General features: G+C 43.1%; 2 protein-coding genes across 8 annotated transcripts in view; one reads left to right on the plus strand and one right to left on the minus strand.

Moving 5' to 3' along the window:
* The window catches only part of TCF12 (transcription factor 12), a 153,349-nt gene extending 134,671 nt beyond the window's left edge, over nucleotides 1-18,678 (minus strand). For 5 of the 7 annotated variants that reach the window (XM_010717268.3, XM_031555269.2, XM_085233587.1 and 2 more), the window contains exons 1-2: nucleotides 17,621-17,717; nucleotides 16,867-16,939 (exon numbers count right to left, since the gene is read on the minus strand). In XM_010717268.3, the coding sequence (XP_010715570.2) occupies nucleotides 16,867-16,939; nucleotides 17,621-17,695 (148 nt within the window). In that variant the 5' untranslated portion in view covers nucleotides 17,696-17,717. Of the gene's footprint in view, nucleotides 1-16,866; nucleotides 16,940-17,620; nucleotides 17,718-18,017; nucleotides 18,158-18,537 lie in introns of those variants that run through there. The other 2 variants (XM_085233589.1, XM_085233590.1) reach the window with 2 other exon arrangements.
* Nucleotides 18,031-21,111, plus strand: LOC146543545 (uncharacterized). The gene is made up of 2 exons (XM_085233596.1): nucleotides 18,031-19,293; nucleotides 20,097-21,111. Exon 1 carries the CDS (start codon nucleotides 18,031-18,033, stop codon nucleotides 18,955-18,957), a length of 927 nt encoding a protein of 308 aa, XP_085089722.1. The 3' UTR covers nucleotides 18,958-19,293; nucleotides 20,097-21,111.
* Nucleotides 21,112-24,971: the final 3,860 nt, after the last annotated feature.

Raw genomic sequence — 24,971 nt, forward strand, 5'->3', positions numbered from 1 at the left:
CTTGGCTTCAATGCTATTAGGACAAATTAGCTAAGTGAAAAAGTGACAAAGTTAACAAAAATGAGCAAGTTTCACTGAAGTAGTAAATGCTCACTGAAATTCCACATTTGGAGATAATCAAAACACAAGGACTGAAAATGTTTTGGATGAAGGAAAAAGAGACATTCCTTCTCCTGAGAAAAGAGATTATAAGAGAATTAAAGGTTCAGCAACCCATATCACAGCCTCAGGCCATCTGCATGCTAGGACAGAACAGGATCAAGGAGAAAAGGAGTCCAATACTTCAAACATGAATACAAACACGAGGCTTCTTCACTCCCAGTCTGTTCATTACTACTACCACAGCCACAGAGCACACCACAGTATTTCAGAAGTGCAAGCATGCCTTGAATTAACAGTGTTATTTTTCTTTTGAAAGGAAAGCAGAAAAAGAAATGCACAGTTGTGACACACCGATCCAGCAGACCCAGCTACCAAATCTGCATTTCATTGCAAAGGTGCCCAGGATCCTCAAAGAAAATTTCTCAAAAGCCCGATACCTTCAGCCATTCTGTATCTTGGTTAAATCAAGTTCAACACAAAGTTCACTGTAACACAAAGAGACTGTAACCAAGTGATACAGTATTCTTAAGTTCTTCAACTACCAAGTAGAAATGAGGATGACCCAAACTTCCTCCATATTCCACTTATAATAGCATAATTCCAAATGCCAATAAATTCTATACCCTGTGTATTTCCGAGATCATTTCCAAAAGGGCTGGAATTTTCCCCTTCCCCCCCGCCCCAAAGATCTGCCTGCACTAAAATCAATCACTAGGCTTCAGAGGAAAAGCAGGATCTAAAAACAGATTTAAAAGCTCATTTCAGCCATGTAAGATCATAAGCCTCAAAAAACACTAAACATTGCTGACAAATGACTTTTAAAAGGAAAAAGAGGTTCAAAACTACAGAAAATGGGATATGCAACAAATCTTTCTTTGAGCGATTCTAGAAGTACGCACAGATGGAAAAAATGAATCCAAAAAAATACATAAGAACAGTCACTATTCATGATACTTATGTCCACACTGCTGCATGTACTGTGTACTCCTATCTCGTCCAATCCACCACCAAAATAAGACGACACTTCTGCATGACACCACTGTAACAAACATCACAGCACTGGGAAAAGCAATGAAAGAGAAAGTTTCTGAATTGTCCCTGGGCATTTTGTCCATCAAGATGTGTTAGAAAGATTAACTGGAAGTGAAAACACAACACAGGATACAGTGTTCAGGACTGGCATTCATTTGGTTCATAGTGTACAAATGCCTGGAGGGATCACATGCTCCTAGGATTAGTTAACTACATTAATGACATGAATGAAAGCAAGGCTAGGACAATGCAAGTGACCAAAAAAAATCAAAAATTATTAAGCATCAGCTGAACATTCAGACAAATTCTAACTTACTTTACGCAAAGAAGTTAAGTACCCCACATGTATTGCTTTATGCAACAGCAATTATATTAAGAAAGTTTTAAATGTACTGTTAATGCCTACTATTGGAAGCCTCACTGCTTATAAACCATTAGGTTTAACCATCATTCCCTACAAATTTATCTTTAATTTTTCCTTCAAAATGAGAATTAAATTCATATTAAGATTCATCCATTCAGAAATGAAGAAGTATTTCACATTAATACCAGCCTACCACGAATTCCACAGCTACCAAAATCAGGTACCGGGCAGTAGCAAGTATGTGGGAATGGACATGGCCATCCTCGTGGAGAGCACAGAGGACTACAGCTCTTAATCTCCATCCTCAATTGACAACGCCACTTCATTTGTCAGGTGTTCATGCTTTTAAATTTTATTGTAAGGTTTCTGATAACATAATCCTGTCCAAACAAACATGAAAGTTGCTCTCATGCTCACTTTCATTACCACAGTAATATTCTCTGCTATTCTGAAATATATTCATGACAAAAGTTGGAAAAGACATCTATCTACAACAACGAACCAGCACAGGACCGAACACACACACTGCCTATCAGCAAAAGATATAGTGGTTAAGAATCCCCTGAAGCTTCTTGCATGTCATGCAGGTGGAAGAGTTAATAACTCCAGCATGTTTCATTTGGACCAATATATCAAGCTCTCCCATAAGATACTTCTACCTTCTAATTTCCTCCAGTTTTATGAATCTGTTCCAATAGCAGCCTCAGTGCAAACCTCATCCTCACTATAACCACTTTCATATTCAAATAAACACTTCCAATCACTTGAGCTACAAAAGCAAGAGAAAGTAGACATTAAAAAAAATTCTTTTTAAGTCCTACCTCAAAACAATCATATTCAGATGTTGCTAAAACATATCCCACAAACTAAGGTGAACAGCTAATTCCCAGCTAATCCTAAAGCAGTGTTTCATCTATTAAATTGCTTCCCACTCTCTCCCCTCTCAGTGCCTTCCTGAAACACAGCTCCTAACAGTTGTATAGGAAATTCTTTTCCAAGTAAAAGAGAACAAAAGTTACAATTTTTGAAACGTTGTTTTTACTCTAATCTGATGCATTTCATTGAATAAAGTTTACAGAACCTAAACCAGCCTTCCCAAAAGGCCAGAGCTAAATACAAAGCAATACTCATAGCATGCCGCTGGCTGGCAAAACACACAAGTAAGTTCATGTTACAGTGGGCTGTTGGAGGGTCAAGGCATTTTTCTGTTGTTAAAGGTATTTACATTCAGTGCAGGTTTTACTAGTCAAATGTAGCTCAGGTCAAAGCCCACTGTGTTCAGCACACAGTAAAACAGCTGTTTGCAAAATATCTGCTGTTTTAGGCACTCCCCTTTGACATACACTTACTCATCAGTAACTTCTTAAGTTTCTCTTCATATACTAAGATTGTGATACAGGAATTATGCATTTCACAAAAGGCTCTGTTTAATGTACACAGCTCTTTTTAAGACAGAAAAATAAAAGCACATTAGGGGAAAGAGAAAATGTTTTTCAATTATTTGTGATCATTATGTCAGATCAAATTTCTTTTGTAACTTTAAAAACATTCTGTTGTAGCACAATCAGCTTTTCCACCTCTGCTGAAAGCACAGGTTCTGCTGCATCACAAAGGGTATTTATTAAGTATTCAGAATACAAGCACAGAGCAAGTGTAGTCACATTAACACAGCCTCATTTCTTGTTTCAGTCACAGTAGGTTTTGTCAAGGAAAACACTTGATTACCGAATCTTTTTAGACGACTTGTTACCATATCCATGATTATTAGATCATGGCCATAGGCTAGACACTGGTACATATATCCAGCTGTCAAAGCGAATTTAATCCGTTAAATACACAGGATAGCTATGGACAGGGCTGTTTTCTGTTTTTGTATCAGGAAACCGTTCTAGGCTAGGAATTTTATTCTGTAAAGAAATTCAGGCAAATGTATTTTTCCATGTTTTCTTACTTAGATCAGCTTCAAGTGAAATTTACAGAAATTAGAAGCATATGTAATTTGTAAAGGTGTGCCGAAACAGTGCTGAAGTAACAAGAGTCCCTTTCTTTCAGAATGGTATGAGTCCTACACAGCAATCTGCATTTCCACATTTTTGAAGAACTGAACTTATTTCATTTAAAAGGGGCATACAGTAGATACAGTAAGAACTAAAATGAACAAGAAAAAACCCAAAGTTTTGTCAACATAGGTAAAAAGTTGAATTAAAAAAGAAGTAAAGCCTCGGAGATTACACACAAAAGGAAGGAGTGAAAATTAACACTGAAAATACATTCAAGTTACATTAGCATCGCTTAAGTGATTTGAAATCATTCCTATTAATCTACCATACAGAGCCTACCACTTCCCTGAAAGCTCCATCCCTTAAAACTCAAGATTATTCTCTTCTTATTATTTAATATTACAATATTAGCAAATGATTTCTATGGAGATTGTCATGCCTGCTTTAGCTTATTTAAATGACAAAGACAATAGCAGTAAGTATTTAGCAATATTATTTCTGAGAATTTGCTAGAAATTTTTAGATAGGAATTTTCATGAATAAAAGTCATTAAGGCAATAAAAAACACCCACAATTTTAGAAACTTGCATTTAGTTTGTAACTTTAGTACTCCATGCTCCTATATTTCAAATGGTTTGATAAAACAGTACAGCTGGAAACAAAACTAGAGGATATTGAAAAGTACTGAATATCTTCAGACAGAAGCTTTCTACATGGATTACAGGAGCTGCTCGTCTGGTTTTCGAATCAGTCAGCAAAGTGTAAAACCTTTTCTGAATTAGAATTTCAAGAGACAGATAACCCAACTTCTCACACACATTTCAAACATACTCTTCACTAAGCCTGATGAAATGAGACCAATAGTTATACTTAAATATTCAGAACAGAATATGTTCACCTCAGTGCATTTCAGTGAACCTACTGCCACAAAACCAGGAACAGTACCTACCAACTATCAACTGACTCAGAGCCTAAGAGCACACCCAAGCAGAACTTGGAGACCTGCAAGAGTTTTCTCCAAAGGTGACTTGAGATGAAGTGGTGATAGTCGGAGGAAACTTGGGTTATTAATGTTGTGTTTGTTCCCAAGGATCGCTAGAGAGCTGCAGTACATGTCCTGCTGATGCAGCATTAAATTTGCTTAAAAAAGGGAAAACAAAATAAACAGATACCTTGCAGAGTTTAATTCCCTTGGTTCGCATTCTCAGCATAATCAATACTGACCTGTCCCTGGAACAGTATCTGGTCAGCCTGCCAAGGTCACTTCCTCCACCGCTTGCCTATCCATGTTATGCCAACACATGTGAAAGCCCTAAGAAGCAAGCCATGTCTAAACTGCTTAGAGCAGCAACTCTGGGACGCTTCCTGAGGCCAAGCCAAACGAGCTGTGCTTCTTTCCTACTCTGAGAAAGGGGCAGGAGGGCAAGAATTAAAAACAAAAAGCAAGCTAAAGATCACAAATATGGCACGCACACATCTGCTACAGCAGACAAAAAGTCCTTTTCAAGCACAAGCATTATTTCATTCTTCCTTTCACTTTGGAAAGGAAAAAAGTGAGATGCTTGAGTCTTATCTATGTCTACTATTTCAGGGGAAATGATGAAGCTAAAGACCAGCTTACATTACAAAAAAAAAAAAAAAAAAAGGCTTGAGCAAGCTACATGGGTAACCAAAATTCTTCTCTTCTGGAGGTTCTTTCAGTAATGAGTGAACTCAAGCACAAGAAATTCCAGTTTATACGAAAAAGTACATTGCAGAGCATTTATCACAATTCTGTCTCTTATTTGAATGTGCCAAACATTTTTTAAACCAAAGAATCTAAAGAAAAGGTAAAAAAAAGTTGTCTAAGTCTCCAGGAAACACTCAACTCCCAATAACACATAGAAATCAATGTTACTGCTGCCCAGATTATCTATGCTATGTTAGCTGTCTCTGAGCTCCAAAGTGAGCACCTGCTCTTAATTCCATAGCATTACAGTCCAAGGAGAACTTGCACACAAAGATCCAGCCATGAAAAAAAAAAGAAAAAAAAAAGGATCCTGGTGCATTTTCCAAGTGAACAAAGAACTACACATTTCCAAAAGAGATTGATTCCCCACCCCCGAATTAGTGCCGCATTCAGTGTTCGACAATATAAATCAAATGGGAGCAAGGCAATCATTTCACTTGGACAACAGCAAGTTGGAAAGCACTGTAAGTCAAGAAACAGATTTTCACAACAAAATTGATTACCGGTAACAAAACCAGAGAGGAAAAACTCTGAAAACCAGGTACTGCAAAGGACAAACACTGTAGAAAAGTATGAAGTTATAGAATAGTACTTATGCAACAAATATCAGTTAGTTGTTACGGCATCTCAATCCATATACACTCACTATACATAGCACTCAAGCTAAGAACACCGTAAGAATTGCTCACAGCACAAAGTTTTAAAAGCTGTAGCTTTCTGAACACGAGTTTAGCCAACAGTTAGTTACGACAAAGGAAATCCTATTCTTGCTGCTCTTTCCACCAGTTATGTGCTCAGACGGACCAGATACCTTCAGATGAACGCACCAAGCACCACAGGAGATGCAACAGCACTGCCAAGAATTCTGCTTCAAAAGGACTTGTATTGCTATGGCAACGGCATGTCTTCTGTCCCGAGTCAGAGACAACCTATGACACATGAGTGATGTCCAAACTCTGGCCGATTCCTCACTGCAACACAAGTCACATTATCATATACACACCTATTTTCACTTGCAGACATATGATGTATAAAGCTGTGTTTTTTTGGATGGTAGTTCACAGGGCACTTATGTTCCCTAAAAATAAACAGCTGAATCTAGGAAAAAAAAAAAGCCATTTGCTTGGTAAAACTAATATAGGCTGCCAAAAAGCCACAAGGAATATAGCCATTATTAAATATAAACCATGTTACACAGCATCTTCCACAGCCAGGCCTTCACCACCTCTAAGCTCCCAATTTCTGCTAACAAGATAAAGGAACACAGCAATCTTGGTGCATAGCGAATGGGCAGATGACTGAAACTGTTGTTCACTACTCCACACATATCTTGAAAACAGAAGCAGATTTAATCCACACTAAGGACATACACATACATAAATTCTGATTCTACTGTATTGATCTTAAAGATATCATTTCTTAGAATTGTTCATAACCTACCCTGACATTAATTCAAGCACATACAGCCTCAACACAGCTTGAAATTTATTTACAAAACATTTAGTTTTAAACAGGAAGACTATATTGCTCCAATATCAATTGCTCCAGAATTGCAGGCATTTGTATACTACTACTTAGGGACTAGAGAGTTACTCAAGACATAAAAAGGATAAGATAGAACTGTAAGTTACATATGCAATTCTGTACTTTTACCACAGACAGTTTTCATAAAGCAGACTAAAACCAGCACGTTGTTGCTCACCTAAGATGGACAGATACCTTTCTGTAATACAGTGAGAAGCACAACAATATGATCACATTCTCCACACTCATGGCCACTCTAAAGAGTTGAGCAATCTTTAGGATAATGTCGGGTTGTGTAACACAGCACTCATCATGAAGAATATTAGGTTTTTCCTGTGAAGAATCACAACTTCCTTTAAATTTTATTGGGAGAAGAAAAAGATTAAGTTAACTTCTATAAAAGCTGACTACTTCCCACTTTACAGAAATTGACTTACAGGTCCCTTCTCCTGATTTATGAAGGCCTAAAAGACACTTGGCAGAATTTGTTCTGGAAAGACTAAGGTCTCACATCCTTTAAAGCCTCTCCCTATTCTTTTTGAAACATCAGGTCTCATCTTGCTTGCTTTACTAAAAAAATAGTAGTATAGGTTATTAAAAAGCATTTCCAAGTCAACTAAATAATAACTAAAAGGGAAAAAAAGATGGTATATTTTTTCTGCTTCGTGTTCTTGTGCGTTCACTTTTTTTTTTTTTAATTCGGCATCTTAAAAGCACTTGTAGAAAAAATATCTGACTTGGACATTCCTGTCACAACTGATACTGACGAAGTTATTGTTCCTTCTTTTGTGCACTTACCACTGTCCTCTAGTGAGGACAGCCAACACAGGATCAGGCATAATCTCACGGTTACCAAATAAAAAGTCAAAGTAAATACTAAAATAAAAACCTTACACATACCCAGGAATGCATTTCAGACACAACACACATTTATACGCATGAAGTGCATTCATTTTATAAATCAAACTGGGGGAGACGAGTCTTGATTTATGGCACCACTCAATCATCCTGGCATCTAAGCATCATGAAAGCTAATCTCACAAAGCCACACTACAGAATACAGCCATTGGAACTCTGCTGTAGTAAGCACCATGCATCACTTACAGAAATACACAAAAGCTTTCCATTACTCCAAAACTCGGTCATCTTCATTAAATTGCCCCCTTTTCATAAAAGCCTTAGCCTCATTTAGCATTCAGGAAGATGAAAGAGCAGCTACCCTCCTTATGGATTACTTCTCTATTACAAGAAAATGTTTTGCACGTCAAGAGCAAACATTAAAGGATTAAATGATATTGTCATTCCTGCTCTTGTTTATTTGCAGTGAGCAGCAAACAGAATTGCAAGGAAACAATCAGTGATTATTTTAAGCTGTGTTCTCCTGCAAGGATTATGACTCATGGAGCTGCTGCCTGAAGAAACTGGAACAGGTATAGGTGTCACACTGAAAATCATCACAACCTCACAACACAGGAGATGTCCAACGAGCCAAGCTGTCTGCTTTCATCGCTTCACAGAGCAGCCACACGAGCCAATAGTGTCTTGCACTCAAACAAAACAAAACATATGAACACCGAATTTCATTCTCCCACAGAAAATTAAAAATACTTCAAACTTCTCTCAAGCCTATTTTCATGGCACCTCTTAACATTAATGCAACAAAGTAGAAAATTCAGGAGACACTTGATGACAAGACGTCTCTAGAATGTGAAATTCAGTCATTTCATCCTGGATTTATCTGTTTTAGGCTTAATCTTGTTTTCCAATAGAACTAGATGAAACTAAGGTAGTAAAGCAATGTTATTTAAAATTAATTTATCTACATTCTGCTTACACATCAGATCCTAATAGGTACAAATTGTAGTAATGTTTACATCTGGCTAGATCTTCTGTCTGCTTCCATTCTACGTGCCTCATTCAAAGAAAAGAACAGTCATTTTGCACTTCTACACAGACGTTAGAAATGGAAGTAGTACACATAGAAACCACCCCCCTGTATGCATTTATTGTTTTAGGTAAGCCCTGGAAACAGTGCAGTGAAGACTATAAAACCCGAACACAGAAGAAGGTGAGAGGATTAAAACACAAAGACAATGATATTTAAATTAACAATGTATTTTGGTCATAGTCTAAACTGAATAAAAACAGACACCTGGTAACATCACAGACCAAGCTCTTATCAAATTAAGTGTAAGCTTCCGTTTATGCTGCATTACATACATCACACACGATGATATTCACCAGCATTCCACTCACAAAATGTATGCAGCTAGGAATGACCAAAACTGGGCTTTGTTTTACTGGACATGTTCCCATAACCATTTATCTTCATGTTTTAAAAAGAAGGAAAATAGTAAAATACAATTGTCACAAAACGTAAGGCTCAGAACACACTTCTGTTTAACATTACTGCTTCAATCTTCTTAGCAGCAAAGAGACAAAACATGAACAAAATATTTCCTGTAGTTTTTCCCAAAGGAAAGTAAAACAATGAAAGCAAGTTCTCCGCATTAATGGAACTATACACTATATTCCACCTAAAAACCAGAGAAATTTTGTCTCACACGAGAGTTTTGTGCACTTCTTACCTTCCTTTTTAAATGTAATTCTATAGTTTTTTCTACTAGCATTCCTATTAACTGGGATGTAAAGTAAACCCTTTTTTAATCGAGTCTCTTTCTCTTCCAAGTACTTCTGTAAAACACCAGCAAATCAGTTTGATCTGATCAACATTATCTTCCTGTATTACGCTGGTGAAAACATGAAGAATTGTATTTACAGGAATTTCAGCTCCTTCTTCCCAGAAAAAAAAAAAAAATCCTCATCATATGAGAAGAATCCAACAAAGTCCTAAGGATGGGCTGCGTGATTTTAGCCCGATTATCCTCTGAAAACAGTAAGACATTATTAAATATAACAAGAGCTGCTCTTTCTGGTCATTCTTGGTATTCAGTTGACATCTTCACCAAAAAAGTGTGTCCTTTATGTTTTTGAATGTTGTTTACAAACACAGCTTTGTTTTACAAATGAAAAAAAATAAACAAGGCTTTCATTCAATACATTCAAAAAATTATCATTATCTCATCTCAGACATAACAGAAAAAAAACCTTCTCCCAACCACCATCAGTAAATAATGGATTGCAGCATTTCAGAAAGTCTGCAACTACTTTGGAATCATCAGGTTGAACTATTCATTAAAACTAGCAACTTCTGGATTCCCCTATTAAGAAACAAAAATTTAGAAAGACATTATGCCTTAAGATAGAAAAAAATGATTTTCAATTACATTTCCTACCCTTAAAGTAACAATCTTACAATGCCCAATTATCAAAAACAGTTAATAAGGTATACATACCATTTCATAGTAATTAAGGGTACCCGGTAACAATCTTAATCAAATACTTCATGCATAGCACCTTTTCTTCTTTATTTCTTATTCAAATTTAGTGACTCCAAAAGACAACATACAGAACCACCTAATTTTGCTACAGACTTCTTCAGAAGTGTAAAAAAGTACTTCTGGCATAGTGAATGTTACATTACATTAGATAATGCCTCCACAAAGCTTTTTAGAGAACATACTCTAGTCAATAAAATTATTTCTTGAAATAGAATTCTCAAATTGAGAACCTAATACCTATTTTGAAGAAACTTTAAGGCAAGAGGCTTATTTTTCTGTCACTTAGGCCACATCAGGCTCTACAGGTAATTTAAGACATTTTACAAAGCTTCAAAATATATTCAATTCTCATATCCCAAACAACATGATCCTTCAAAATTCTAGTAAAAAAATAAAATAAAATAAAAAATAGGTATTTTAGTAGTCCACAGAATTCAGCTTGAGAGATCTAGAAAACTACTAGTATTCAGTCACACCTTTCAATTTTTAAAACAGGAAGCTTGGAGCTTGTGGAGACCAGGTTCTTACATTAATGCTCTAAAGGTCTCTCAACTCATAAATCAATTTATGCAACTTTCAACTTAGGAAATTTTCACTACACTTCAGCAAGTTAAGAAAACAGTCTCTGTTTCAAAGTTTAGTGTACTGCATGTAGTACATCCACTACATTAATGTAATGCTGTCTACAGACTCAACTATGGATCAAATGGAACCATGACAAACAGCTGTCTGCTGATAGCGGAATCACTAAGGGGCTGAGTCCTCTGTGACAGCTGGAGCAAAGTTAGGGGGAAGGGGAACTTTGTCATCTCATGTACGAATGACAAACCTTGAACACAAAATTCTCCTATCAAACAATCCCATGAACCACACCAAACTAACAAACAAAAATCCTTCAGCAAAAGCTACGCATGTACTGCAAGTTCCCAGGTAACCAAGGGACTGCGGACCGATTCAACAGCAATCACAGAGCACACAGACATGTAGGAATGTCAGCCATACCTGTCTTTGTGAGGTGCAATTTGCCCTCAGTCCCTTTTCAGGTTTCCTCTTCCACTTCACTCAAGCCTTTTGTCTTCACGTTTACATTTATGCCAACACTGCTGCCTGGGTAAATTCAAAAACAGAACTGCAACTTCAAATCACATTCCTCACACCATGCCACAAAGACAACTCTCCAAACCTCTGGACACTCCTCTGAAGGCACCCACAAACACCAACGCAGGCATCTTCCTTGTGTTGCGACCCAAGCATGTTCACACACATAGCAGAGGTCAGATGCTAAGCTTGCTTACGTGGTGCTCAATCACTGCTCCCTACCCAGGGAAAACTAACTGTTGGAAATACCAAATTAATTTTCTACAAGGTCCTGACCCTCAATGATGAGTTCAAGTGTTTCCCTAAACAGAATGCTACAGAAGGCCAAATGCTACTAAAAATCTAAGCTTAGCTATATGGAAGACAGCGAGGAAATTGTGACCAATCCACACCTCAGTATCTTTGCAACCACAGAGAAATGATTTCAAGTTGAGTTATCGATTTCCTTTATTTGTCCTACTTATTTCCCCTCCTCCTTCAACAAGAATATGGAAGCAGCTCTTCAGCTGCTCTGTACTTCCAAGGAGTGTTCATGGAAAAAGACCCTGAGAAACGTTTTTTCCAAAGGTAAAGGAAGAAGAGAAAGTGCAACAGTGAGCTGGAGACTGCTAACAGGCAAGCTGCAGTCACACATTTATTAGCACCATATCACTTGCAAGTTTCTAAATGCAGTACATGAGGGACTCAGGCCAAAATATTCATCAAACTTGCACTTGGCCCGTTTGAAGAGTGATCTGTGGGGGTCTCCTACAGACAACAAGAGAGGAATGAAGCTACGGACACCCTCCTCCTTCCAAACATGAGTCTCTCAGAACTCTCACAAGCTCCTCAGAGAGGAAGGAACTTAGTGCTCCTCACACCCAAGAAGAAACCACCAGGTTACCACATCTGCTGGATTGCTGCTCATGGAGCCAGAGGACAGAGGAGACATTAAACATAAAGCATGATCCAGAATTTCCTTCATCAAGCCACCCTAGATCTCCAGTGTATAACATAATGGAAGCTTATCTTCTTTTGAATAGCAAGAAAGAATATATAACGTCACAACACTTTTTTTTTAATGACAAAAACAGAAATACAGATCAAATTCCTCAACTGTAGGCTTCCACTTGATCTTTTTGAATAAGATGTCATGGTATAACACATCCATGACTGTAAGACTGTGACTACATGAGACCTCGTTAATGCCTTCATTCAAGAACTAGGAACAGGCACTGGCAGTTTTCTATATCTCAAAGGAAAACTGTACCAGAAATATGTAATATATCAGAATGCTATCAGAAAACTGATTCTTATTAGGAATTCATGCACTGATAAAAGAAAATACTATATATTGAAAGGTTAGAATAACTAATTTTCACACTCAAAAATATTTCTGTAGTTTTCTCTCGAATGCCATTTGATCATCACAGCTACGAGTGCCTGTTCTCTCCAACACTTGCTGTAGATTAATGAACGCAGCATTTAAAAGATTGCCTATTGGGATAACTCCTAAGCTTTTGGTTTTGTTTGTTTGGATTTTTTTTTTTTTTTTTTTTTTTAGGAAGGAAATGCCGATGCAACACTAAAAACAAAATAACTGTTTAGAGAACTGACAAACAGCAACCAAGTCAAATTTCAATACTTTTCCTTGACAGTGTAACAGACCTGCTAAAGAAGAATTGATATTGAGTCCAGCCTCAAGATACAGGGCCTTAATTTAGTGGCACTCACATTAATGGCAGGTTATCAGCTTGAAAAGTCTTTGCAAAAAGTCAGTAATTAGTGGACTATCCCAATACATTCCTTACTAAATGGGTAGATTAGCAGACACTTGTGGAAAGGGCAACCTCGTGAATTTACAAAGAAGGAGACAAAACTGATGCCATTAGTAGAAGGAGTAAGCTACACGAAGATCATAGGCCATAGATAATACTGTCTCAGGTGTATTATTCTTTAGCATCTATGAAGTCCTGTGAAGAAGTAAAATAGGTTTTATTTTAGAGTACCACACCTGAGATTGAAAAAAAAATTAATCACTGGAAAAACTGAAATGTCAATCAGTCCTGTTGGTAAGCATCAGAAGATTGCAGCATTATTGCCTATGGCAGGCATCTAAATATTCTAACTGGATTTTTGTTAAGATTGTTATAAATAAAGGCAAAAATGGCTAATCACCCAGATTTGTACTAGTAAACAGTTCTTGGTTTTAACAGAAACAAAATAAAGCAAAATTTCACTGTAAATTATAAATGCTGCTACTTATCACAGCAGCAACGTGGAAATATTTCATTTGAAATAAAATCTACAAGTCTGATCAATTAACGTGGAAGCCTGATTGAGAGTATCTTTGATCTTTGCCTTCTACTTTTACAATATTTAAGACAGAAACCACTTTATCTTCCCGAGTTGGTTTCATAGGAGGAAGAAATAGCAAGTTCTGTTTTAAACAAGAGAATATTACAACAGCAGTGACAAGAAATGTTCTGTAGCTTAACTCAGACCTACATATCAGGTTGCTTTTCCAATATGTTTATTTTCACCACAAGTCTGACCAAGTTATTTGACTTTATCAGCAGCTTACATGACTTACTGTCATAAGATACTACGATACATCAGATTAGCTCACTTATTTCATCTACAGCTTTCATTCATAAGTGATTGACCAGCAGCAAGCTTCCTCCGACACCAGACATTCCTGAAGACTCAAGCTAGCTTTTAGTCAAAATAGTGCTCACATATTAATTCCACAGCAGCACTTTCTCAGAAATTGCAGAAATCTGCAACACTAGCTGTTTCTGCTATGCAATCCAATTACACATATTACAGCACGAACACGAAGATTTCTTTCATACCAGATCAAACCTCTTCCTGCAGAATTAAGAGCAAACACCTTGGTATTCCCAACACTTCACAAAGCCACACCGTAAAACCAAGCAGAACTTAACCATCCTTGTATAGTAACTTTTAAACTGGGGGGCAAACAATTTTCACCTGCATAACGGGAGCCATTAAGCTGCCTCTCTAGGCAATTTAGATGAGAGGGCATTTCTGGGCATTTTTAAAAATTACTTTTTATAAAGTTGAAATGAGAAAAAAAAGGAACTCTACAGTTAAAATCAGAAAGTGAGTCTGTAACTGATTTTAAGCTCCAACTAAGAAAACATCTTCCTTTAGTCTGCTTGCAAAGACCCCAGGAAAAAGAATAACCACCATCAAAAAATGGTGTTTAATGGGTAAGACAGCAAAGCAAGCTGCACAGCTCTCGCTATCATCAAAATCACAGGAAGTCTGTGTAAGAGGCAGCACTGTTCTGTATTCAAAGAAGAAACGTGTGCATACTGTACACTATTAATACGAGAGTTTTAACAAATACTTTTCTTTCCCAGAAAAAAAAAGCAAAATTTTAAACACGAAGCAAATTTTTAAAGGGAAACAAGTAAAAAGGAAATATTAAACAGCCTACAAGGTACAGAATACTTGAAATTAAACTGGGATGACAACTAAATCAGTGCTAGAAATGCCTGTAGTTGGTCAGCGAGCTCCTCAACGTCTCCCTGTAACACCGAATGCTGACTCAGAATACAACTCACACAGAAGTTGTTGGCCCCTTGTCACTCCTGCAGAGCAATCCCCCCAGCTCTAGGCTTTGGTTGTTGTAGTATTACAAGAATTAAAGCATATAATTCCATAAACTAGTAAATCTCTACAACTAGAAACATTTTGAACTAAAATCCATAGCTATGTAACATTATCTGAGCCAAGGGGAATTCAGTTGAGGTTGTAGATTGCCAGACAGCTGCACTGTATTGCTCGTGATCACATCTATGTGATGATACACCATGATCAGTAAATAAATTCAAGAAGTCAGTAACACTGGTTCCCCCTCCCAAAAATCTCAGTATTTACATATTATTTTTTCCTGGGCCAGTCACAAAGAACGGGGGAAGTATTACCTACAAAGAGGGCAAACCACAGTAACTAAGACTGCCCTAAGATCTGAACTAAAAGTGAAAACTCCATTATTCAACAGTAAGTTATTCCACCTGTTCAAGGCATAGAAGGAAGGAGGAAGGGGGATGGAAATCTACAAATTATGCTTCTTGAAACAAATTTTAGCTATCTGGACCTCCTTCAAAACGTACTTTAAAAACAACCATCTTGAATATTTGTATGAAAAAGAAAGAAGACTAACTATGCTGCATACAGAATCGCCATCTCACTACTACCAACAATTTAATTTACTCATAAAGATAACTGGAAACTACTTACACATTTTAAGAAATAAAAGTAAAGGATTTCTTCAAACACTACTACATATTTTTATTAATTAAACGTCTCTCAAAAGTCACTAAAGTTTTAAAGTGTTTTTAATAACCAAAATTCTCATGGGTCACCACAATTCAAGGCAACATTTGGACTTCCACAGAGAGAGCTCTGACAACGCATTAAGTAAACAGCCAATGGCACTGCATAACTTCCATCAGCCACTTCACTCCTCTACTGGCATTCTAAACATTTGTTTTCATTAGCCTTAACTGAAACCATATATATCACCTCCTCGTGTTCATAAAAACATCACAAAAAGAAAAGCTAAAAACCAAACCAACAAGGCATCAAGCCACTTCAGAAAGTTACTTCTTTAATAAGTAGATTCTGTTTAGGAAGCATTAATAACTAAGCTCTGTCCAAGAATGACGTCATACAAAGCATCTTTTTTAGAAAATTACATTTCTGTTGTATTAGAAGCTCGGCTTAAAACTTTCTGAAAGTAGGCATCAAGAGCACTTCATTAAAAACAGGAGGCAACAAAACATTGCAATGTGTAATTACAATTATTCACTCTCATGATACACAGAAAAATTCAATGAGAGAAAATATCTCTCCAAATCTGGACAGCTACACAGTACCAGGAAACTGTGCATCTTGAACTGAACCTGGCTCTCAAGGGAGACAGCAGAAGGGAACCAAAACAGATATTTGTTACTTTACACATTTTCAAAGAATAATCTAAAGCCATAGGCAATCACGGTTCGTACCTGTGCCAGTAAGCAACCTTTAACAAATTGCTCAAATAATACAGTGAAATAAATCAGAGCCAATTCAGACCTCTTAACTGGTAGCATCTTGGCAGTTATTTCTAAAATTCCAGGGCCAGAGCCGGGAGGAACGTTAGATAGAATTCTGTTAGGTTGTTTTTGTTTTGCTCTTTGTTTGTTAGGAAATTAGTCACCACTTCATACATTTCCTTTGAATTCTAAAATAGATTCTTGAGTCAGAAGTATTTTGTTACTTGCTATTTCACTTCAAATACTCACTGCCCAGCTTAGTTTGATAAAATCAGACACAGAAGGCCTTCGCTTCTGATGTGACAGATTGATGGACACGCTGTGCCTCAGCACCACCAGACATACCCAGCACCTCACCCCATCAGGAAAGCAGAGAGCAAAGCTGTGGTATTACGTTTTGCTCTGAACTGTAACAAAGCCAATACAAACCAGACACCTGTAATTCTTTTGAAAGTCTTATGAAAATCCATACAATGAAAGGTAACCACTCGAGCACGTGAGGACTGAGCTAAAAACACTGAGCCCTGATGACATGAATGTTACAGATCTCAGATGCATTGCATCCTACCTGATCCTCCGAACTGGCTACTGCCCAGCGTGGTTGGCCTGGTCTTCCCACTGTTAACAGGTGGGGAAAACATCTGCAAAAGAAGAAGAAGTGTATAAGCTGGCTTTGAAGCCCTGAGCTGAATTATTAGCTCGGTCCATACAGTTAAGAGAAAGCTAATGCAAAACAAGTATTTTATTACCATTTCTGTTAGAAGATAAGCAGAGAGTAGGACGCCCACTCAGAACCACAAACTCAGTAAGTTAGAATACTCCCGGCAGCTTCTAAGTGCCACAAAGCTGCTGGACGGAACACAACTTACAACAAAAAAGCAATAAGGCCCAATGCTGCTGTTGTAGCTCAGAACTACCACCCAGCTTACACCTGACTGCTCCAAGCACCTTCCTTACCGACCCCTGCAATTAAAGCCACCGGATACAGGCAGTGGCATAAGGGCAGTTAGCTGGCTATCACGTTTCTAAACCAAACACTTTTCCAATGTCTGTTAAAACGAAAGCCCCGTAAATAAAGCAGCTATAACTTTTAGAGCCCAAGTTGCCGTTACTACAGCTCTCCCTTCGGCTCTGGAGAAGCACAAAACCAAAGCACAAAGAGAGGATACCCAGTACCGGACCGCGGAGTCGCTTAACAACGCTCACGACCAGACGAGGCCGGCGGCGCTCGGCGCGATTCCGCCGCGTTAAACGACCCGACCCCGCCGGCATCGCATCACGGCCCACCCGGCCGCCCGAGCCCAGGTGCCCGCGCTCCGTACCGCGCTGAAGTCCAGCAGGTCGCTGAGCTCCTTGTCGGTGCCGATCGCCGCCATCCTCTGCTGCTGCGCGTTCATCGTCCCGCGCTCCGCTCGCGTCCTGCGGGCACAGAGCAGCTCTGCTCAGCGGGCCGGGCCCGAAGGGGCGGGGGGGAATGAGCCGCGGCGTCCCCCGCCGCCCGCCCAACTCCCCGCAACTTTCCTCGGCCCGTCCTCCTCCCTCGCCCCGCCGCTACCCCACCTCCCGCCACGCGCGCCGCTCCGCGACGGGGCCACGAAGGGAGAATCGGACCCATCGCACCTCCCCTCCCCCCCCTCCGACCCCCCGGGCGAGGGAAAGCAAATAAACGACCGCGACGCGGCGAAGTCTGCGGAATTAGCGAGAGATTAAGTGACTCACCGCCCCGGCAACAATGGGGCCGCCGAGCGGGGCCGCCGCTCAGCACGGCCATGGCCGCCCGACCATGATCGCCGCCGCCCTCCCCGCGCTGCCCCCGCCCGCGGCCGCCGCCGCTCGCGCTCGGGACCGGAGCCGCCCCCGCGCGCCGACGCCGGACGGGAGCGCGCGGGGAGAAGCGCGCGCGCGCCGAGAGGCGGGAGGAGGGGCGGCGGGGCCTGCGCCTCGTGCCCGGCGGCGCCGCGGGGGCGCTCGGCAGCGCCGCTCCCCGCCGAGTCGCGGGGCCGCCCGCCGGGCCGCGCTCCTTCGGGAGCGCCGGGAACCGAGCGCGCCCCCGCGCCGCCCGGCCCCGCCGCCGCCGCCGCCCCTCAGGCCGCCCGCGGCGCTGCCTCCCGCCCGGCCCCGCCGCCCCTCTCTCGCCCCGCGGCCCCCGGCCCGGCCGCCGCCCCTCCGCTCCGGGCGTCCGCCCGCCGCTTCCCCCCCCCGCGCCGCTCCGTCCCAACTTCTCCGTCGCCGCCGCTACCTGCTGCCCCCGCGCGCTCCGCGATCAGGGCCGGGCCGGCGGGCGGGCCGCGGTGGGTGGGAGGCGACGAGCCGGGCGCTCCCCCCCCGCTGGAAGGAACTTGTGGGTTTCCCTCAGGCGGACATTTTTTTGCTTACGGAGCCTCAGCACCACGTTCGCGGCTCCGGCTCCGTATCCCTCCGCGCAGAGCGCCGCCGCCGCCTTAACCCCTGCCGTGCCGGGCGGCCGCGGGCGGGAAGGAGGGAGGGAGCACCGCGCACGGCTCCGGCAGCGGCGGGGGGAGGGGTCCGAGCCGGTGGCGGGGCCGTGTGCAGCGCAACCCCGCACGGCCAGGAACACGCGGCTCTGCGGCGTAACCCCAAGCGGCCCGCCGCATCCCGCACCTCAGAGCGGCGTCGGGTAGCAGCGCACGCGTTCTGAAATATCCGAAATACGTTCTCATGCACTGCCGCCCGAGCTCCGCCGCCAGTACAGGCGATCGCTGCACTCCACCTCCCCGTCCCGCCGCCAAGTTCCGTTCCCTTGCCCGTCTGCCCGCGGCCCGGCAGCAGCGCCCGCTCCGGGTCCCGCAGAGCCCCCGGGTGGCACCTGAGGGCATCGCCCCGCTCTGCTCGCAGAAAAGTGCCGTCGGCATGCTGTGCCTTTGGAGCCGGGCGACTCGCACAATGGCAGTGAAAAAGGATCCTCAAAACCCTGCGAGAACCTAAAGCACCGGGGAGAGCTGAGCGGAGGGCAGCGGCACTGAGCCCCGGCAGTGTAAGCATGTACTTTTCTCTTTGCTGTATGGATAATACTGCAGAGAACGACAGAGCTAGTCCACAGCTCACAGGCCCTGTCCTCCAACACACACCAGTTCACATGAAGATCCCTACGTGTGTTGTGAAACTGCCATTTCTGCTAACAATCACCTGTAGTGCCGTGTAATTGCCTTAAAATTAAAACTTTATTCCAAAAAGTATCACTTTTTGTTTGCCCTCAGATTGCAGGTTGTAAGGCTCCCACTTGAAGGCCACTGCACACAGCCCTAGCACGGGTGTGGGAGACGAGCTGCCCATACAGCCCATGACAGATTGTGTACAGCCCTATAAACCCCCAGGCAGCTCCAAAGCAGATTCTTGCAGGTAGGGATCTCACTTATTTCTGTACCGGGTGCAGAACATGTTGCACAGGTCAGATCTGGAACCTTTCTACTCAGTTTGTAACCCCTTCCTATTTCATGCTGACCAAACTAACGTAACAAGGGCACTCAAGCACCAAGGCACAGTTCTCTGCATCCATATGACATCATCTCTCACCTCCTCCCACAACCTCCAACCCCCTTCTGAAGCTGCTGCTTATCTCCTACTCTTTCTCCTCTGCTACTCCCAATAAATTCCCCTTGTTCCCCACAAGGGACAGTGGGCTAAAATTAAGTAATGCACAAAATACATCCTCGTCCTACCAGTCATATGCAGAAAATAAAACAGAAACCAATGTGGTCAATACAATAAATAAATCAACCAAAGCAAACAACAACAACAACAACAACAAAACACATCTCTTCTTTGGGCTAATTACAGGTTTTTTGAGAGAAAATATGGCCAAGGAGATCTCACTAGCACTTCAAAACACTGAATGAAAAGCCATTGGAATCCTTCCAGATCAGATGATGACCACTGTCTGTCATTTGCAGCAATGAAGACACCTCTGGTTCTGTTCCTGCTTCAGCCCCCAGCTGTGGTTCTCTTCTTGCAGCTACACAAATGCACCCAGCACACTGCAGAAATCACACCAAATGGAACACTTCCAGCTCTGCTAGGAAAGCAAGGTACCTTCCTTGCTGCTGGAAGGTTGAAGTGCTACTGTCTTCTGCAACTGTTACATCGCTTTGCTTTCACTTCTCTGGAAATAAGGGGCTTGCAGCACCTATGGAGCAGTAGGATGCACAGCACAAAAGTGTAGGAGCAATGGGAGATGCCAGTCATTAGCTGGGGACTTCACAAGAAGTCCTGCAAGCAGGGCTGAACTCCTGAAGACACTCTCCCCACTGAATCAGTGAATTTTCTATTGCAATGAATACAGTGTTCTTACAGACAAATACCCTTTCCTTGGAGAAGTCTGAGGTCTGCCACGAAGCAGTGCAAGAAACAGACACCTGAACCTGCTCACACAGAGCCACGAGCAAGCTCCAGGCTGGCAGCACAGTAGTCATTCTGCAGTACAGCCCTGGCAGCCGACGAACCAACACAGCCATGGTCAGCTCCAGCCACAGCAGCCGGAGAAGCAGCACTGCCAGATGGCGACAGCAGCACTCTGCATGCGTCACCATGGTGGTGAAAGCGACAAAGAGTCACACACAGGACATAAAAAAATTAAGAGGAATATAAAAACCAAATCACTTGAGCACAAAGCCCTGAACATAATCACACTCACACACTGCTTCCTCAGTCACTGTGAACTGCTTTCCATCCGCTCCATGTAGTGCAAACACTCGATACAGCAGACAGCTGTTGTGCATTTGGGGATGTGAGAAAATGTACTCTGTATTACTATTTAATGTACCATGCCTGTGTGAGTAAAATCATTATGCTTGCATGTCTCCTTTTTGTCTTATTTATTCTTAAATGTACACACAGAACTAATTCATTTCTACCAAACACCCAGGCTGGGGGAACTCTCTGGGTGCTCCCAATTGAGCATTTGGCCCAGGATGGAGTTTCTGCTGGAAAGGTTCCTTCAAACAAAGCATGCACCCACAGCCAGCACTTCATCCATAGTAAATGCTATTGCTCAGCAAATCAGCACAGAAGAAAGAAAATCTTTCCTGCTCCACAGACAAATTCCTGTCCTCACCAGGAGCACTGAGCCCTCTGCTGCTGCTAGCAGACCTCCCAATCCAGGCTGCAATGCCTGTTGAGGTCTGTAGTAGGGACACAACTGTGTGTTCTGCAGCCAGTGTGGGCACAGCACTTCATGGGAAACCCAATTCAGACCAACTAAATTTAATGAAAGATTTTTGTCATCAGGAGTGTTTCAGACAAAGTTCCTGGGGAGGCCCAGTGTTCCTCTTGCACCTCCTCCTCCAGCAGGCTTTGGGAAGGATCCCACCAACGAGCTGATGGGACAGCAGTGACCCCGGCCTTGCAACTGCAGCACTGATCAGTGTGGCTCATCTCACAGATAACTGAATTTGCTGCCTCCTATATTTGCTTCACAGTAATTAAAATTATATAACATATTTATTATATAACAGCCCTCAAGAGGAAGGATTCTGCGGGAAGCCTTGTGATGCAGCTGCTGCACGGGGCACCGAGGGCACACAGCTCCACGGCTGCCAACCAAGGCTGCTCCTGTGGGGCCGCGCTGACTAAAAGTCACCCACAGCTCCACCTGGCTACCGCGGTGCAGGCGAAGGCTTCAGCCTGCCCTATGGGAGATCTTCCGAGATGAAATCATTAAAAAAGCAGAAAGTCGTCCGGGGGAAAAACCAAAAACTAAGGGAACACAAGGAGCACTCCGAGGAGAGCCCAGCAGGGCGGCCGTCCCGCAGCAGCTTTGCCCGTCCCCGCGAGGGCGACCGCTGCGGACAGAGCCGCACCCGGAGCAGCGACGCCGCAGGGCCCCGCACCGCCCGACCCCGCGGGGCGCAGCCCTCCCCCAGCACTGCCCCGGACGCGCCGGGCCGCGGCCCCGAGGAGCAGCGAGGAGCAGAGCGAGAGCGGGACGAGGCGTCCGCCCGAAGACGGCCGTGCCCGCCCGGCGCCGCTCCCCAGCGTCCCTCGACGCGGGCACCCCCCGCGGAAGGCGGTCCCACTCCCCGCCGCGGCCACCGAAAGTTGCGCGGCCGAACAATGCGGGAGGACTATTTGTCCTTCCGCCGGCCGGCAGCGACGGGGGAAGGGAGCGGCGGAGGGGGCGGTGCGGCCCCGCTGCTGAGCCGGCGGGAGGGGCCGGGCCGCGCCTCGGGCTGCCGGGGCGGGGCGGGACGGCTGAGCCCGCCCCGGGGCCGGCCGTAAAGCGGGGGCCGCCCGGTCCGGCTCCGGCCTGTCCCGCCGCGAGCCCGGGAGTGGGTTATCGCGCCGCGCGCACCTCCGCCGCCGGGCAGACCGCTTCGCAGTGCTCCTGCGCTGCTGGACTCGTGTCCGCACCTGCGATTCTGGCTTCGTAGCTCCGGGCACCGTTCTTTCGGCGCTCGAAAGCGCCGCTTTCCCCGCAGAGGGCCCACGGGTCCCGGCCCTGCCCCACTGCTGCCCGCCGCTAGCGCGAGCTCCGCTGGTTGGCCCGCACAGCTCGGGCGAGTTCTGATCCCGCTACCCACAGTTTGGGAAACGAGCCCAGACATCGTCAGCAGCAGCACAAAGAGCTCGCATCAGAAAGCAAATCTGAATTCAGATGTGAGAGGAGATAGGGACTTAATTTGTTTAAATCGACCTGCTTGAAATTAGCTTAAAACGATTAAAAACAAGTTCAAGCTAAAACCAACATGTTTTTTGTTTTTACAGCACCTTCCTACCTAAAGTGTGGCCAGCGAGCACAAGGTCATTTACACTGCTTTGGTAGCATTAAGCTAAGCTTGAATAAAATGAGACACATCTAAACAAAGCACTCTGGCAATAAAAGAGCCTGACATCACTACAGAAATTTGTTCCTCTTCTCACCCTCTGGCAACCCAGGGTAGGCACTGTTGCTGCATTGCTCTCAAGCACCTCATTTTAAGAAAGCTCCAAAGCCCAGAAGTTGCAGATTACAATCTTGTGTCCTTAAGATTATAAGGACAGACTATGTGATCTGTCCTTCACTACAGTCTGTTGTTAGCTTGCATCATGCATTTCAGTGTGAGTTCCAAAATATCCCCAAGCTCAGTATCACTGCTGAGGGTAAGTGGGGCAAAGCATCCTTTCCAGAAAAGCCTGTCACTCTGCAAGGCATCAGCTGGGCAGCTTGGAAATTAACCCACAGGTAGGATGAAATGTGAGTGTCCCAACTTCCAGCTCAGTTTCTGAATGAAAGAACATACAGATGATACCGCCTGCGTTTACACAGGTCAACACATTTTCTCAGCAAATTATAATGAGCTATCAATGAGGAGATCTCATTCACACAGTAGGAATGGAAATCAGGATTGGAGCAGAAAGAGAGCACCTTGTTTGTGCACCTATTATTTGGAGAGATTTAGCACAAACTCAGCCCTAGAAAGGCCAGAGGATTCAGGCACCCAGCTGGGGCTTGTGACCATCTTGCAGAACAATTTCTGGTTCTCCCTGCCTCCAGGGGTTACAACCAGCAATCTATGACACCTTCCTGAATATTTCCCATTTCTTAAGTTTCACAGCAGCTACAAAATGACTCCTTTAATGGAGAAGCTAATCCAATCATTCAAGATCCTTATTACACAAGATCCACAAAATCTTGTTTTTTCTGCCTCAGAACAGAAGAAATAATTTCAGAAATAGTAATAGGATAGTATTACGGTGTGCAGCATATTGCTATTTACCAGATGTTATTTTCATGACAGACATTCAAGGCCAAACACCTTCAGCAAAGGCACCCCTACTTCTACTGTACTAGTGTGCATAGTTTCCTCCAATCCCCTCTATTTACTGCACAGAGGTGAGATATCTATGCATTCACATAGTTTTAGCACCTTCATGTACAGACATGCATTACAACCACATAACTTCTGGATGCTACTGGATAAATAGCACAGGATCTTACTCAGCACTGCCCAACAGAAACTTAATGAGTTTACACTCAAACCAAAAACTAACTGTAGCAATTAGACAGGTCAGTATGATAGGAAAGGCATTACACCAGAGATACGATAACAGAAAGGCTACTATGATAAAAAGATATTATAAAGAAAGAGAAGAAAATTGCTTACCAGTATCAGAAAATCTTAGGTTTACAGGGGAAAGCTTGACCAAGGAGATATCTCCAGCAAGAAACTCTCCCCCATGGCAGTCCTTAAATGGGGTCTAAGAGAGGTGCAGCCGGGCTCCTCCCCTCCCTGTCACACAGCTGAATTGCCTTCACCTGTGCTCCAGGGTTGACCCCCCCCCCCCCCCAGATATTTAATCAGTGGTTAAGGCTGTGACTCAACAGTTACCCTACACTGACATAGAAAATTATGCACGTTATGCCACACAGAAGGTAGATCCATACAGCTCTCATTAGTCTGGAGCTGAAGAATACTCCACACAAAGTGAAATTTCTAGGTTTTAGGGCATAGTTTTGCTCTTGTTCTTATCTGTAGTGGAAATGCTAAATCATGGCTTGAACCAGTGATTGGGTACCAGGTGGGATGGCAGGCCAACCCAGGAGAGCTCAGGTGCATGCAATGCAAAGTAATGTTATGCCCCTGAGTGACCGGAGGGGGTGGAACCAGGATCCACCCTTTCCCAGACCTCATTTAAGGGTTGTCAGGGCAGGGGAGGGTGTTTTGTTAGAGACCTCTA

The sequence above is a fragment of the Meleagris gallopavo genome, chromosome 12 (assembly GCF_905368555.1).
Source record: "Meleagris gallopavo chromosome 12, MGAL_WU_HG_1.1, whole genome shotgun sequence".
NCBI classification, from domain to species: Eukaryota; Metazoa; Chordata; class Aves; order Galliformes; family Phasianidae; genus Meleagris; species Meleagris gallopavo.